Source organism: Nipponia nippon, unplaced genomic scaffold, assembly GCF_047370975.1.
Source record: "Nipponia nippon isolate SJK-2023a ecotype South Korea unplaced genomic scaffold, ASM4737097v1 scaffold_7, whole genome shotgun sequence".
NCBI lineage: Eukaryota > Metazoa > Chordata > Aves > Pelecaniformes > Threskiornithidae > Nipponia > Nipponia nippon.
In genome coordinates this window covers 26,869,849-26,887,166 of record NW_028262391.1, presented here as the reverse complement: position 1 = coordinate 26,887,166, position 17,318 = coordinate 26,869,849, and the positions used below count along the sequence as shown (strand labels likewise).

Sequence of the window (17,318 nt, the reverse complement as noted above, 5' to 3'; positions counted from 1 at the left end):
TAATCTTTATCCATTATGATTTATTCTCTACAATACTTCATTAGAGGATAGAGTTCAATTATTTACACTCAGAAGTTATTATATAGGTAGGAGGCAACCAAGTGTAATACAAAGAATTGGTCTGACATCTCTGCACTGAAGGTCAAAAGAGGTCTCCTGCTTTAAGGAAATAAATTAACCAAAAAACCCAACAAAACAACATGTAGTTTCCAGAATACAAACATAAAACAGCACTAATAATCAGTGAAGATTGCAGATGTTTGTTAATGTACTATGAAAACAAATTATTCTGTGCAAAGGTTAAAATGAACTCTTAGATTTTCTTACAGATTTTTTTTTTGTTCTGATAAATTGTAGATATGTGATATTTTGACGATAAAACCTTCCCAAACTGAAATGGCCTCAGTTGAGACTGACTGTTGAACATTATGAAAAAAAAAAAAAAATTAAGAACCTCACAGTGGAAACATTCCAACACTGACAGACTCCAGTGATCAAAGACATTCTCCTGTAGTAACTGTAAAACAAAGACAACTCATAATTGCAGTGAGATTATTTCTCAGTTGTGGTTGTCATGAGAATAAGCCCTTCTAGACCAAAAGGCACTTGCTTCTAAGGATGAGTTAAATCCAGATCAAACCAGGTAACAGTTGCTTTGAGAAGTAGTTCTAACCTGCTGTCCCAGCCAAGTAACCACGGAGAAATTCTTACATCAGTTGGTCATTGATTTTGGTTGCCTCCATCTTGAGGCAACTCAAAGTACATTTTGTTTCTAGTTCACCTCTTTCATCCTTATGCATAGCTGCCATGTAATGATCTAGAAATGGGATTATTTCCTGAGACCACCTGTCCTCGTCATACATTTTTCTTAACTAACTTAACTATTGACACACTTTTGAACTGATTTTATAGCTGGACCCTTATGGGACTAAAGCTGAGAGGGCCTGTTTCTTAGGCAGCAGACCAGTGTTTCTGATTTGCTAGCTTCTCTTCTCACTGCAACAAGACAAGAACACAGTACATATTTAGAGGCATTTGTTTGTTTGTTTGTTTGTTTTTTAGACAGACTGAGTGGGGAAATGGAAATGGGAGAGGATACGGCTTCCCCAGTCCCAAACCATCTAGCCCACTTCAGCCTTAAACCAACCAAGTCACTCAATCCTCAAATTCTGTTCTTTAAAAATGACAGCTAACCCTCCCCACCCCACCCCTTAGTCATCCCCTATTCAAATAAAATGAAATCAGGAAAACACTATACACTGTTGAAGACACAGAACAGGGCAAATATTTGAAAAAGAAACAATATTGTTGAAAAGCCTGGCACTGTATGCCTGCATGACCAGTCTCACTGAGCGTGCTCAGGGGTGAAGTTTTAGCACCATTTTTTTGCTTTTTTTAAACCTTTTAGAAATTAAATTCTAACATAGAACACTTGAACAGTAATGAGTGTAGCCCTATGTATCATACTGTTTGACAGCTGAAAGGTGAATGGTCTGTCCAGAGCTGACCCCACCCTCCCCCATCACTACACGGCACCTGGGAGAGTAATTACAAACCACTCGAGTTTGTAACAAGACCGGTTTATTCTCAGCAGCAGGAAATCATGAAACAATCCCTTAATCTTCAATTGCTTTTCAACAACATCACAAGGGAAAAGTGGCAATTTATAAGAATGACCCGGTACAGGAGGAAAGCTGGGTCGATATTGCACCGTTATCCAGAATAGGACCCCCTCCTTTCCCTCACGTCTCTCTCCTCCAGCAGGAGGACGTTACACCAACATGAAGCGAAACTGCACGATTCTGTTTGCTTCTCTAGGACCGGAAGGAGCAGCAGCATGCAGTTCTGAGCTTTCTACCAGCCCTATTCCCTGCCATGCCAGGAGAGAATTTCAGGCTTGAAACCCCAGCCCATTTTAAAAGCCATCATTACCACACACAAGCAAACTTGAAAGATATGTGCAACCAAACAGCCATTACTGTGCTATGCCCTTGTATTTTCTTTCCTGATCATCATTGACCCTCCAGAAATTTGGAAAACAAAACAAACCCAAAATTATATTTTGAAGTCCAGTGACGTCATTGAGAGAGTATCATAATTTAGAGTCGATGACATCCCTCAGTGACGCTGCAGAGTAACAACTGGATAACTTATCTTCCTCTTAGATGAGGGTATTTCTTGTAATCATCAATGATGGGAGAAGAAATACAGAATGCACAAGTTTCACACAGTTTGGGTAACACAGGTTTCCCCACTCACTGCCTTGATGTGGTAATGACTAAACTGTATAAGATAATAACTTACCAGTGAAACTACATAGCTCTATTCCATAGGCCTGCTATAAACTGGAATACTCACAGTTCTCAAGATCAATAGTCACACCAGAGAAAGTGGCTGTCCTATCAAAAGGAAGGTCCCCGAGACTGTTAGCTTAAGTTAAACAAATTTCAGTCACTAGTCTCACTTGTATGACTACAGTCAATGTCCTGCAAATCCCTCCCCATCCCTAATCCAATTGGGCTCCATTACAAATGTTTGGACACAAAACTTGGTCGGAACAGAGAAAACCGTCCAGGGACACTCAAGTACCTTGTCCTTCGCATACACGGCATGTGCCTTGTTGCTCTCTTACAGGCGTAACAGCATTCTACTTCATAGCAGGCTACATTACAAAGCACTGTCTAAAAACCCAGAAAACGGTAAACCAAGAGGATTTCTAGAGACTCCAACCTACAGTAGCATCTGATAATTAAAGCCTTCTAGGGTTTATTTAAATAATGGATTCATCTGCAATACCATCCAAAGGTTTTTCACATCTTTAAGTGTTTTCTGTCCGTGAGGATGGGGTGCTATCCAGATGTTAAGCCCTCCCCAATATCATAATGTCCGCCTGTGATGTGTGGGGACTGCAATCAGCTCTTGGTACACAACAGATACCAGAGGTTAAAAAAAATTAAAAAGAACCTAAAAAATGTTTTGTTGGACTCCGTTGCCCAGGCTGCCAGGGGAATGCTCCTACTTGATCTGGGGGGCTTCCATAACAAACAACTCAAGTTTCCGGAGTGTTGGTAACACACAAGAACGGATCAGTCCGAAGTGGCACTTTCACTCCTAGAGGTCTTCTGCACCTCACAACAGTTCGTAGGCATGGAGCCCCAATCCAACTGAACCCCCGTTCGGAGGGAAGGCTGAGATAAGGCTTGGGCCCCTGAAGTTCTGTCATGCTCTCATCCTCCCCCCAGGTCAGCTGGAAGGCAGACTTGGCAACGGAAGCTAGCATCATAAAATGGTGCAGTAATAGAAGTAACTGGACCAGGAAGAGGAGGCATCTGCCCCAATGATGTCGTAGCCATTGGCAGCAACTGGGGAGTGGGACTGGTCATGCAGCCGTGTGTCAGGAGTAATGATTGTAGAGGGGGGGGGCATGAAGGGTGCCATTCTGGAAACAATGCTGACGGGAAGCCATGTATTCTGCATAACTGATTGTCACCTTCTCACTGCGGTACCTATGGGAACAGCGTAAGAAAAAAAAATAACGTGAACAGACTATGCAATATGAAGGGACGAGACAGAAGCATTCATCGCAGATCACCTTTTAGCTAACAGCCAATAATGACCAAGAGGAACCCGCTAACTTCAAAAACTACTTTGATATTGCCTCATGCAGTAGTCTGAATAACCCATCTAAGCTTGAATTAGCTTTGATGTCCCAAAAGTTGAGCCCCATTCAAGGCAATCATAATTAAGGGGACTCCTGAAGTAGCACACGGGAAACAAATGATCAATTTGTATTCTTTTTCCACTTGCTGTGGAAAAAAAAAAAAAGGCATGAAAAGTTTGCTGGAAGAAGAGTCAGTTTCAGAGACTAAATAACCAGTATTTCATTATTATTTACCTTTGTGGTTATCTTCACATTTGAAAAGCTAGTGAAAGACAATGATGGAGAGTCGGGTAAAGGGAGGTTTATTATAGCAAAATTGTGACTTAGCCCACGTTGTACAATCAGAGTTCACAAAATGTGAAGTGCCTTCTGAGAGACCAGAGATCTCCAGGTGCTTCTAAAGCATGCTACACAACAGATGACTTCAAAGTGGTTGTGAATTGCACACTAAGTCCATGTTACACCAGATTTTAATGAAAACCTTCATCCTGTCCTCTTTGTTAAAAAAAACCCTGCATACCCACCTCATTTCTCCAGAGGTAAGGAACGACCTGATAAATTAGTGTTTCTATACAAAACCAGAATGTCCCAATTTTGACTAACATAAAGGGAGCTGAAACCAATAGGACAGCTGGGGGTATAGAAAAGCAAGCAAATTCTGAAAACCAGCCAAATTGAGTGTGGTTTGGTTTTAAGACAGCTGTCACCTCCCAATAGCTACACCATCCACAGATGAGCACACTGAGAAAAGGAAGTTCATTGTAAAGATACAGAAAAATCAACCTTTTTAACTTTCAAAGGTTCTGCTTCTTTTGGTGTTTCATGTGGATAATAATATTAAAAACAGTGACACTTCTCTTAGAAAATGCTGACTTCGATCCTGCATAGACCGAACAAATTGCACTTCATTCCATATACATTATATGGGTAACACGTGGCATTTATGATTTTGTCTTTCAGACTACATCTCTCATCTGAAAGACACATGAAGACTTACTTCAAGCACAAATACTTTAAATTACCCACAAAACACTATAAAGTAAAATTATAAGATGACAAAGATTGACTCACCTGGTGAGTTTAATTGTTTTCCTAAAATCATTGGTAATTGGAGCCTTAAAGCCACCTTTCCTGAGTAAGGAGTCTATGGTCTGGATCTGATCCCAGTCTATTGAAAAAATAGAAGCAAAGGAAATATTTCAATATAAAAATGATGTTTCAAAAAGATAAGAGATGCATTAAAAGGCCTCTAGAAAAGCAAACCAACTAAAGAGGAAACTTTGAGCTTTAGAAATGCCAGTGTTGAACTGGACATACATGGTCTTATGCATGCACACTATCTGCACATGCCAACCCCTTTTAACCGATATTGGAACTGCAATGGTCTATAAAATAGTAATTCCATTTTCCATATGATTTCTCTTCTTACAAAGGTCTGTGCCTTGCTTCTGTTGCAGGGACCCCAAACTGTTTTATCACGTGCCACTCAAGTTGAGCTCTCTAAGCCTTAAAATAAGATAATACTTAGCTCTTTACATAGACAAATGGGGATCAACCTGATGCTCTAGTGATAGCACAGTGCACTGCTATGTGAGAGATCAGAGTTAAAATTCCTACCTTAGTCTTTTGCCCCAGAGCCAGGAGGATGCGACCACTCCACTCTGCTAGGTGGAGGAAAGGAGGCAATATTTTGAGCAGTTACCATGGTGACCGCTACTATATTTGAGTGGGAAGTGTGCTCCAGAGGGGCCCTGTTTCCTGCCCTCATCTGGAGGATGCTACTTTAGCAAGAATGAGGAGGAAAGGGACTCTCCTGTTGGTGCTGTGCAGCCTGCAGTTATCCTAGTTGGTGGGAGAAACATAGAAGAGGAAAGATGCAACGCTGAATGAAGCTGGAAGATCCATACTTTGAGATCCTCTATTTCTTAAGCCCTAAAACATTTTTACACTAAGATACAGCTGTGCACAGATGTGGGATGAGAGAAAGGCTAGATGAAAACCCAGCAGCAGCTGTATCAGGTGTCAGTTATCCAGATTAAGCCTGGTGGCTCCATGGCACTACTATGAGGATAGCATTGCAATCCAAGCCCAAAATCCATAGATTTATGTTACCCAATTCTGTGACACAATGTGTTGACAAGTTTGGCTGCCATCTCAAACCCACCTTGTTCCTTAGCAACCTCAGGTAAATACGTGGCTGTGCGTTTGACACCTTTCTCATTGATGAACTCTATTCTGATCCCATGGATCCCAACCTATAGATGGAAATGAATAGCCAGATAAGAGGTGTTTGCTAGCACTGAGTCCGTGATCGAGTTGTCATTCCCACAACGCTGTGTATCTCTCTCTCTATGGCCAGTTTGGCTTTTGCCTGGATAAGGACATTCTCTTCCCTGCTCTCTGTCCTTGCCAGGCAGGTCTCACAAGTAGCTCACTGCCACCTTTCCCAGACGAGCCTAACCAGTCTCCCTGCCACCTCTCCTGAAGTAAGTCTTGTCAGCAGTCTGACAGTTTTTCATCTCTTATGGTGGGCAAGAAAGACAAGATCTCTACACAAGAGTCACATCTAAAATAGCCCAACCACAAAGTCTATTTAATCTTTCTTGAACTAAATGCATTTCCACATACAAGGTCCTAAAAATGATTAATACCTTCGGTCTTAACTACTTTTTGTTCCCAGTTTCTATTCACAGCATCAAAATACTTCCCAGGTTTTTACGTATGTATTCACACCCATCTCCTACTGGGCCAAAGCCATAAAACACTTTCATGTCTCTCATTCCCATTCAGATTCCCTCCCAACAAAAAGCATACTGCTAGCCCATCCTCTTCCTCCCTTCTAGTTTTCCAGCCCCATTTCTTCTGTTCCCAGTTTCAATGCCCGTACACCCCTGTAACAAAGGAGACACATCACCATGTACTAACCCGAACCCGAACGGAACGAGAGAGTGATGCAGAGTTCCAAATGCACCTGTTCTCACCTCCCAGTCCAGGTAGTCACTGGCATCCTCAAAGTTAGTGAGGAGGGAGACAGAGCAGAAGAGTTTGGGCAGCTCCTCGCGGGTCAGGGGGGGAAATCGGCTGTCCTTAAGTGCACTAAAGGAAAGAAAAGATACATTGCCTAATACAAGCATCGAATTGAAGTGTCAGATGCTCAATTATTCCCTTTTCGATTATGCCTCTGTGAAACACGTTTGTCTTTGCTACTGCAGAGAAAGTGATTTGCATCTCTTCCTAATCTAATGAACTGTAATATGCAAACACTAGTGCAAGCTTCCTGATGCTGTCCTCCACTTACTGCAGTTGGAGAGAAATTATGTGCTACGTAAGATGTCAAAACTGTTAGTATGCAAGACAGAGTTGACGTTAGCCTTAAAGCATCAACCAGAATTCACCTGTTGCAAAGATGTTCCACTAAATCCCGATATATTACCTCACCCTAACTATCATACAATTCTCAGGTTTATTTTATTGCAAAGCATATTAAATTGAACTATGTCGATCCAACATCTTCACCTTGAATCCTTATAGATCTTGAGCAAATTAAACTCATTTCAGATTTATTTCATTTTCAACATACTTACCTGGTTAATGTGTATTCCCTGAGTCCTGAGTGAAGATTCATGGCTGAAAAGGTCCCGATGCAGCCACGAAGCCGCTTGTCTCGCCCCGTCTTCCACGTCACAAAGAGCGGACTGAAAAGGCAAAAAAGAGAAATACTCCAGCCTCTAGAGATATTTGGTTGCTAGGGGGAGACCAACAAGGTGTGAAAGAGCATGTATGCACGCACTTGCTTTCTTTCCCCCTAATCGACCCCAATAGGCATGTTTTCTCACCTGCTATCTAGCAATAATAAAGCCCCACATCCACACACCCCCAAATGCAAAAAACAGCATCTCCCCCCACCTTTTCGGCATACTCCTTCCTCTCCACCAGTACTCTGTAAGCTCTCCACCAGCACCTTCCTGGCCAGACTCTGCAGAGTCTTCTGATGAGTAATATGGTTATTTGATCCCACTGATTACCTCTGTGAGTAATGGCTTCACTTAGTAGCATCCACTAGTTTACATGACAACCCATATCAAAATTAATATAGGTGAAGCAAATAAGATTACTTATTTATCGTACTGTTGAACCTGAAAGGTCCCCAAACCATCTATAATTCAGGTTTGCAATAAAAGCTTTTCTTTTTTTTTTTAGGCATAAAAAGCAAGCGTAGGGTTTTTTTCCCCTGTTATTTCCATGAGGATTTGAATTCTGGGTCCATCCCTAGTGCTCAAACAGTTCATGTTCACATCTTTTGCTTACCTTACATTTGGTTTATTTCTACACAGATTCTCTCCTGTTGAACATATCTAAATTGCTATATTGTTCCTACTCACACATCACACAGATTTCCACCTTCCTGTCTACCATCATGAATGTACAGGTGTAACAATAGATTCTCAAATTCAGCAGGCTTATTTCAATCTGTTAAACTAGAAGCCATGATTAAGGCCCAAAAAGCAAGAAGTTCAGAACAACAGTATTCAGAAGAGCTCTAGGAAGAGGTAAACAGGTAAAGATGACTGTAAATATTAAATGCAAAAAGTTCACTTCTACAGAAGTGAGTGAAGTTGCAAACAACTGTAGAGAGAAACAGTAAAGAAAGGACAATCGTGGCCGCAGCCATACAAGAATGTCCAAACATCTGGAAAATTCTGCAAGGCAACTGTTGATGCTGATCTAATTATAAAAACAGGATGACTGATCTCACTTTTTCAGCTTCCATAGTACTGAATACAAGATGCGGTCACTTTGAACCCAAGCGTAAATGAGAAAGTTAGTCATCAGTGATTCCACACATCAGTCTATGGATTTCTATTGAACTTTAAAAGATAAGTAACATGATGGAAAACATGCAGTGTTAAGAAAATAATTTTCTGAAACTAAACAAACACTGGCAGGAGTTCTAAAGCATGAAAACAGAATAACTGATTGTACATCAGAGCACAGACACTTACTTTCCTCAAACCCTTGAAGCTCTTGTAAGCAATATATTTTTGCAACAAACATTACAAAAAAAAATATGAAGGGATTCTGTTCAGACAACAAAACCAGCATGGAGCGTGGATCATTTCTCAAATACAGGCAACAGAGCTTCTTATGACTAAAGCAGTTAGAACATAATTTAAACTGTAGTGATAGAGCAATGCCCAGTGATGTTCCTCAGAGCAACAATGGAATTAAAAAACCTCTATCACAGCATAAATCCATCCTTCAGGATCTAGTTACCAGCTGTGACCAACAGCAGAAGCACTACCCAAAATAGCAAATAGCCCGTAAGTGATAATTGTGAAGCACTTTGCCCACAGAGGAAGCGGAAACATTCTTCCACAACCAGCAGCCACCTTACGGTTGCTTGACCAAGACAGAGGATTTACTGTTCTAGTTTTCCAACAACACTTCAGGGCACTTGCAGGATATCATTCCTCTACGCTTTCATCTAGCTACCATATGTTGAAACGGAAAACAGAAACAGAGCATAAGAAAACACATTAGAAAGCTTACCAAAAAAAGATACTACACTTACAAAGGAGATTTCTGAGAAACATTACTGTCACGAGCTCAGTGGAAATTTAGCTTAATCGAAGTTTGAAGCCATTACTTAGCCCATGTGACACTCACCCCGAACAGAAACAGGAAGGGAGAAAATGAAAAGCATCACTGACAGAATACAAATCTAAGTTCCTTCTCTTCTTGGATTCAAATTACAGGTTCACATTTCCAATTCACCTCTTTCCCCTTCCAAAAAAAAAAACCAAACCAAAAACAGAAAAACCAAAACAAAACAAAAACAAACCACCAACCAAACATTTCCACTGAGCTGACACGGCTTTCTGCATCTATAACAGAAGAGGTATTACTGGAAAGGACACAATAATTACATTCAGAAGGCTGTCATATTTTAAAAGATCTTAAAGCACATTTTTAACAATTTTTCACGGTGGTCATAACAACTGAGGCATAAAAAAAGTTTTGTACAAGTATATAAAATTTCACTATTACAGTTTTTCACTGCAGAAAAGACATTGTTTCTATATCTGAAGAATAAATGCATTAGCAAACCGCAGGTGCAGCTGACAATAAGCCAATTGTTCACAGCCCCTCCCTGAAAAGTGTGTTTCCCAGATGTACTGAGAAAAGTCATGACAATCTTTGCCCATGTTCACCCAAGAGCACTTACCAGTACTTTGCGCTTATATCCTGAGCAGATGATGGCAACCGTTTCTCCCCCAGCCACAACATCCTACTTAGGTGTGTTTGATGAGGGTTGGCTAGGCTGAGGGGAGGGCAGCTTCAGCAACTAAAAACTAGGTTCTCCAATTGCAACTACAAAGGGAATTTTAAAGTAGCAAAATACAGTTTGTTCAAATCAGAATTTAGCTCGTACTAGGAAAAAAAAATGTTACAGTACAGATTTTATGATGCAAGTATCTCATTATTTGTCTTGCATGGCAACTGGAAACTTGCATGGTGTAGTTTTAGTACCCGTATGTAATACCTACTATTAAAAAAATCAGCCTGCTATACAGGTTCAAAATTGTCATTTTTTCAGTAACCTGAACTACAAAGGGGGTATTTTCTTCATTTACGTTAGTTCAGACATAACTACGAGTGTTGCAATGCCACCTTCTCTACATTGATTTGTGAAAGTCACTGCTAACATGTATATAAGGTTCCCTTAGTCCGTAGGTATCTAGCAGCTCCATAATTCCCATCAAGATTATTGTCCGTGTGCATATCCTCTCATGCTGGTAATTGGAATTCATGGTAGTTTTCAAGTCACAACCCTGTAACTTTTATGTTATTACCCTGTTTATGCAGAATCCTGACCTTCACGACTACTTCTATCGTTGTATTAGGGTTCAGCACCAATATAAAAGATCTGTTTTCTGAGAAATAGGTCAGGACAAACCTGTGCATCTTTCTATCCCTTCCACCAACAGCCTCTTTTCTGTCTGTCCAGAGAGACTTCTGGTATATACCTTTGTTTTGTTCAAAGATCTCTTACATTGGCATTAATTATGTTACAAAGGACAACAATGCAAATTATTTGTGTATTTTCACTTTGCTTACTCTCATATTTGATAACATTTGGCTTGAAGTTCATTACATTACTGTCTCAAGTGTGACAGTTCACACTTGGGTGCTGCCCTACAAGACAGCAAACCCCATGCTTTTCCCTGAGGTAGGGACAACTATTTGCTAGAAGCAACAGCGTAAATGCGGAAACACAAGAAAATTCAGGTAGGCATTTGCCCGGAGGGGAAGAAAAGAGAAGAGCTGGTTTTGCTTTGGAGTGCTGATCTAAAAGACTTTTAAATTATCAGCACAGAAATGCCCAGTGAACGATTTTTCACTTTTCAAATTTGGGCATAAAATTCAAACAGCTGAGATTCCTGAAAGAACGCCCTTTTTGAAACTAGTCAACAGGAACAGCAACAAAATCCAGCTAGAAATCTCCTTTAACACCAAAATAATGAATCTGTATAAAACAATCTCTCTTGCTGACTTAAGAACAGAACAACAACAAAAAACACGCTTTGCATGTCAAGTAACAAAATAATAAGCAGATTAATGTATAATTTCCTAAAAGGAGCCTACATAGCTTAGGCATGAAAAACAACAAGGAATATTTCAGTTTGAGGGGGTCCCTGGAACTATTCTGTATTCTAGTCCAGAGTATTTCTCCGTTCACTTATATATACAATATTAAACAGCTTAGTCTGTGGTAGCATTCAGAACATGCATCCATAATCCTGCTTGGATAATAACTGCATGGATGCACAACCTACATCTACACTGACAGCCAATAAGGTGGGGAGACATTCAATACACGGAAAAAGTCCTTGACCTGTTTAAGCCATTGTTCCTTTACATCAATTTAAAATTCATTAACTTAAATTACAGATGTCAACAACTTTTTATTTTATCTGTTGTTCTGGAGGTGGCCCCTGGAGGAGTGTCAGAAGGTGTACCTGTCATTGATCTTTCCCATATAATTCTTCCACCAAACATTTTAACAACATTAACATTTCCACACCTACGCATTCAACCTTCAGATAAACATTAGCTAAATCTCACCAAAGCGAAATACCTTCATAAATCCTCCTCCTCACTTCTTCTCATACACACCTCCTTTCTTCTTAACCTTGGTATCGTCCTTGAAAGTTAACTCTCCATTTCTCCCCACGTTGCCCGACTAGCACTGTCTTCATAACACAGTTTTTCAGTTCTGCAACTGGCAAATTTTTGCTTCCCCTCCCTGCTAAACCCATTACCTTGGACAACTCAACACCCTTGTGAGTGTCCTTGTCCAGTTCTCACCAGCTCAGCATTTGTTTCAGGATGAGCTGGGAACTTGTTTCAACTTCTTACTTTATTCCCTTCCACTTGCTCCACAGAAGGAACTCTCTCCCCTTGTCCCTTCAACCAAGTTAGTGCCCGACATTAGCAGCAACATCCTCTTCAAATTAATGACATTATTTTACTGTTTTCTGAAAACTCTAATTTCAGTTTCACTCATTCTTTTAGTACAATTTTATGGGAGGCACAGCGCAGTTAATTTTCTGCAGAGGAATCTATTTACAAAGAAGGGAGCAAACTTTAACAGAGTGTTATTATGAAGCCGGGTTGCACTCCTCGATAAAGCATGCAACACCTCACCCAACACCTCAGACTGTGAGCTGAAGAAGCACCACAGTTCCTCCTATTTTGCCTAGCTCTCTTTCTGTAGAGCTAAGCACGTTCTCCCTTGAAGGCCACTCTTCAAAGTGGAGAATCCATTCATCTCCACCAACAAACATAACAGAATATTTTTACTCTTTGGTGCACTTGCAGTGCATCATGTTTTGTTTCTTGTAGGCAAAGCACCAGAACAGCCCCCTTCCTCCCTGCACACCAGTTTTCCCATTTTCCAGAGGAAACCCTTCATCCCTCCCCAACCAAACCCCAGCTCCGGATGCTGGTTTCTCAGCTTTCCTCCCGCACATGGATTTACTCACTAGGGGTCATTGGTAAATCGAGGAAGTCGTGGCTGAGGGAAACCATAGAGATGACAGTAGAGTACATCAAAGCAGTAGCAGCACATCTCCGCTGTCACCACCAGGTTCTTGGTGCTGTTGGCAGTTCCATTGGGCCGAGTAAGTGGGCTCAGAGCTCCTGAAGTGGGATTCATTCGAGTAATTGGGGAATTTCCTGGGCCCAAAGTCAAGTCAGATACGTTCTCCCTTCCATTATTCCCGTCTGTATGCTGGTGGTTCTGAAGAGGACCTGAACTGGAGCCTGGTACAGTTGTGGCCTGATTCCCATGACTGTGCGTTCCACTCCCAGACAATTTGGGCTTCTTTACCCCACAACAGCCAGCTGCCAGCTTGGGCTCAAGTGGAGGAACACAGCGTCTTTTTCCCATCCTGCTTCAAAACTCGCTGCCTGGAGCACTGCAGAACCCTGGCAAGGAGGGCGTGGGGGGTGGGAAAAAAAGCAATACACAAAACAGTTACAGGTGAAAAACCAACAGCTGCTTCCTCACTTCTGCTAAGGTGTCAGAGAGGTTTGCTTTTGCAACAAAAAGAGGAAGAAAACCCTCACAACTGCAATTAAGTACAGAACTAAAACCAGTTCAGCAAGCAGAATGGGTGTTTTTACACATAAATTGAAAGAGCGTATAAACAACATGCATGAAATCACACTTTTAAAGTTATTGGTGAAGTGTACTGAACACTGTAATAGGCAGCTCATTGCAAAAAAACTATAACCAGCCTTACCATAAAGGGAATGAAACTGTGGGAGAACAGGAAAAAAAAAAAAAAAAAAAAAAAAAGACACTGGACTACAGATATACCCCATCCACTACTTTTCCAGGTCACCCATTCCCCCTCAGTCACTGCCCGCACCAATGGCAAACAATCTATTGAAAAACGACAAGTGCATTTCCCCTCCCCGTTCTCAACAGAAGAATGACAAGAACTCCAAATGACACCTTCAGGGCTGGACTCCCAGGGGTGCTGCCCCTGATTTAGCGCTACCATAAGCAAGACACAAAGAGAAGCTACCAGCGTTGAACCACCATCTTCTAAACAACAAACTATTTTCCAGACCCCAAGAACTAGCATCTGCATTTACTTTCTAGGATTAAGTAAATCAGTAGTGCTCACACATAAACACGTAGAGTGTAGAGTCAGCATATGCAGGAGAGGAAGAGCTGAAGACCAAGCACAGTCTGAACAGAGGGAAGCAGTAATGGCAGGAAACAGATATGGTATTAAAAAAAACCCAGAACAGTGTTTTGCTTACAGAGAGGAGATGCTAGCTCTTGCATCACAAGAAGGGGTGGAACAAATACAGGGACAAAAAGCCTATGCAGACAAAAATGAACAAAGATGATAGGCAACGATCGCACGTCAACGGTAGGAACTTAAGTTTAAGTGTAATACCATCATCACCATGAGATCTAAACACACAAAGGGAGGGAAAAACAGTTCCCCATCTGTCAAATGGGGCTAAAAGCACAGACGCATAAGTCACAGAGAACACCGTGGAGAACTGGAAGTCACACTCAGCTCTTGTGAGTACCAGGCTACTTCTTTAACCACCAGAGCATCCCTCCAGCTCTTCCAAGTATGTAACCGATGGCTGAACTGACAGCACATTCACAGAACAGGGGGGTGTGATATGTACTGAAATTCATGGTGTGACAACTCCCTTCCTTCTCTGCACATGCAAACAACGTAAACTTTATCCATGAAGTTTCATCAGCCATGGTAAGAGTCGTACGATGCTTGAACAGAACCTGAACTGGTATAAGATGTGTTGAGACGTGTCTCTTGACACAAAACACGTACGCTTGCAGTGCTTACTCTGCTTAGCAATCCTCACCTCAAGGTTTTAGAAAGATAACCTGCATAAGGAACAATTTACAAGACCTAATGAAAATGATCCTTGTTCCTTTGATCTCTACCTTTGTAACAAAAAAAAAAAAGGGAAAAAGAAAAGTATAACTTTGACAAAGTAAATGTAATTTTCTTCAGTGCCTATTGAAAGTTATGCTACCACGGCTCAGTGAAGCTGCTGGGATAGATGAGCCTTTTCAAGTTATCGCTGAAGGCTAGCCGCGTTTAGGGGGAGAAATTATTTATTTGTTTGAAACCATAACTCTTCATTGTAAACTGAGGACGTGGCGGGGGCAGAGGAGCGGTCTTCTCCGTTTATCGCCCTACCCGCCGGGCTCTGCAGCCGCAGAAGGGGCCTAACAAAGGCGGCTGCACCCAGCGGGGGCCGGCTCCAGCGGCGGGCCCCGGGTCCCCGCCGCGGCAGGGCCTCGGCCGGCCGCTCCGCCCCGGGCCGCCCCTGCCCAGGGGAGCAACTTCTGCGCGGAACCAGGCGGCCTGGCCGCCAGCACGGCCCCGGGGCGGCGCGGCTCCGCAGAGGGCCTCAGCCCGCTACTTCGTGACCGGACCCGCCGGAGAGCCGGCACCACGCCCCGCGGCTCTGCCCCGCGCTGCCACCCGCGCCCACCGACCTCCGCGGGCCCCCCGGAGCGCCCGCCCCGCGGCACACCCGCCGGGCCGCCCCCGCCGCCGGGGCGGCCCCCGCCCGCGGAGCACAGGGGCCGGCCGGCCCCCCCCCCCCGCGGGACGAGCCCCCCGCGCTCGGACACAAACTTTCCGGCGGCGGTGCCGCGGGCTGCGCCAGCCCCGCCGGGGGACGCGGCCCGGGCGGCCCCGGCAGCCCCCGCCCCTCGGCCCCGCTCTCCCGCAGGGCGCAGCCCCCCCCCCGCCCCGCGGGGCAGAACCGCCGCCGCCAGGGGGCGCCAGGGGGCGGGAGCCCCCGGCCCCGCTGACCCCTGCCCTGCCACCGCGACGGGCCGGGCGCCGCCGCCTCGCCCCCCCCGGCCCGGGCTCGCCCACCTCCTGCACCCGTCCCGGGCCGGACGCGGCTTCTCCTCCGCCTCAGCCCAGCCGCCGCCGCTGCTGCCCCGCCGCCGCCGCCTCCTCCTTCTCCCGCCTCATGGAGCCATGGGCCTGGGCGAGGCTCCCCAGAGAAGCGGGCCCGGCGGGCGGGGGGAGGGGAGCAGGGCCCGCCGCGGCCGGGCCGGCAGCCGGGCTTCCCGGGGCCGCCGGGCAGCGAGAGGAGCTGGAGGACTGGAGCGAGGCCGAGGGAAGGTCCTCCGCTATCCCGGCAGCCTCCTCCCCGCTCGTGAGGTAATGAGGGAAAAATGTACATAGTCCGCCAGCCTCCCGTCGGCCCCGCGGTGCCAGCGCGACCATAGAGAAGGGAGGACACTCTTCCCCCCTCGGAACCATAGATACGGGGAACTTCCGCTCCCGGGCGGAGGACGCGCGGGGCCGGGCTCCCTCCCCGTCACGTGACAGGCCGCACGTGCGAGGACAAACAGTCTCGGGGGCGGGAGGGGCCGCTCGCGCGCGGGGCTCCCCCGCCTCCGCGCTGACTCGTGGGGCGGGGGGGAGACACCCTCACGTGGCGGGGGCGCCGCGCTTCTATTGGCCAGCGGGCGTTGCGCCGGCCCTCCAGAGGCGGGGCGCGCGGTCGGGAACATCCATTCCGCGGTTCGGGGCGGGGAGAGCCTCCCCAGCGGCCTGCCGCCCCCCCGCCCCGGGGCCTTGGTCCGTCCCGCAGGGGGAAGGGGCGGGCAGCGCCGCGCAGGCGCACCCCGCTCGGGGCTGAGGGGAGCTGCGGGGCCCCGCAGCCCCCCGGCCCTGCTGGCGGCCTCGGCCCGGCCTCGCCCAGCGCGGGCAGGAGCGTCCCGGTGCGGGGACGGGCGCGGGCGGAGGCCCGCAGGCCCGTTCCGCCGAGGGTTTCACGGGAACGTACGTACGGCGCGGCTCCTCCGGCCCGGCAGGACGAGCGGGAGCAGGGGCAAACCCAGCACAACGCTCAGTTGAGGCCGGCCGGCCGCCGGTTCTGTCGCTGTGGTTTTTGCTTGCTAAGACAGGGATAAAAATAGCCCTGGCCGCCGAGCAGATTTTATTGACAGCGAGACGTAAAACACGCTTCTGGCAGTAGCATAAAGGTACCGGGTGTCACAAAAACTACTGCTTTAGTATTTCTAACTGCTTCTCGGCCCCCGCGGGGCACCCCAGTCTTCTCCACCCCTCCTACGCAGCCCTATCAAAAATACTGCAGAGAAGCAGCGATTCCCTCGGTGGCTCTAGGAGACGGGCCCAGGGGATAACCTCAAAGGAGAGATGTCTCAGCTGGTGCTTCCCGGTAGCAAAGTCTCTGGGGTGAGGGTTACTGTAAAAGTCAAGGTGTTGGGGCTGTTCTCGGTGCACAGCAAGTTACGTGACCACAACGCTACTTTCCAGCTTCCTCTTGAGAACACCGGCAAAACGCTTAAGAAAGCTGACAAACGGGTTTTTGCACACTACACATTCAACCTCAAGAGACAAATAAACTGGCATAGCTCTAAGACTGAAAAATGGAATTTCTGTATAGCGTTCCTGATCTAAGCATAACAAATAAGAGGCAAGAAAACAACATTTGCAGAAATCCAGTTGAATGTCCATGGATCTTACTACGAATCAATATGGTTTCTGCAGCACTAGGACAACACTGAAATTACCATTCTAAGGCTATGGAATAGCACGATCCC

At 45.3% G+C, this 17,318-nt stretch overlaps 1 protein-coding gene across 3 annotated transcripts; it reads right to left on the bottom strand.

The window, feature by feature from the left end:
- Positions 1–16,071, bottom strand: AMMECR1L (AMMECR1 like). Of its 3 annotated transcripts, XR_015700585.1 has the most exons (8): positions 15,613–16,071; positions 12,709–13,153; positions 7,246–7,356; positions 6,643–6,757; positions 5,826–5,916; positions 5,279–5,322; positions 4,733–4,829; positions 1–3,506 (listed from the first exon to the last, which is right to left on the bottom strand). XR_015700585.1 is itself a non-coding variant. In XM_087739994.1 (7 exons), exons 2-7 carry the CDS (start codon positions 13,113–13,115, stop codon positions 3,395–3,397), a joined length of 933 nt encoding a protein of 310 aa, XP_087596120.1. In that variant the 5' UTR covers positions 13,116–13,153; positions 15,613–16,069; the 3' UTR covers positions 1–3,394. The 3 variants fall into 3 exon arrangements, 1 of the variants encoding a protein (XP_087596120.1); XM_087739994.1 differs by lacking the exon at positions 5,279–5,322 and having other exon boundaries at positions 15,613–16,069; XR_015700586.1 differs by lacking the exon at positions 1–3,506 and having other exon boundaries at positions 4,742–4,829; positions 5,279–5,916.
- Between the last annotated feature and the right edge of the window lie 1,247 nt (positions 16,072–17,318).

Excerpts from the sequence above, each read along its gene's own strand:
- AMMECR1L (XM_087739994.1), bottom strand. The coding sequence starts at position 13,115 with ATGGGAAAAAGACGCTGTGTTCCTCCACTTGAGCCCAAGCTGGCAGCT. Across the intron at positions 6,758-7,245 it reads AGGGAATACACATTAACCAG|TGCACTTAAGGACAGCCGAT; the intron begins GTAAGTATGTTG and ends TCTTTCCTTTAG. Across the intron at positions 3,507-4,732 it reads AAAACAATTAAACTCACCAG|GTACCGCAGTGAGAAGGTGA; the intron begins GTGAGTCAATCT and ends CTGTTCCCATAG.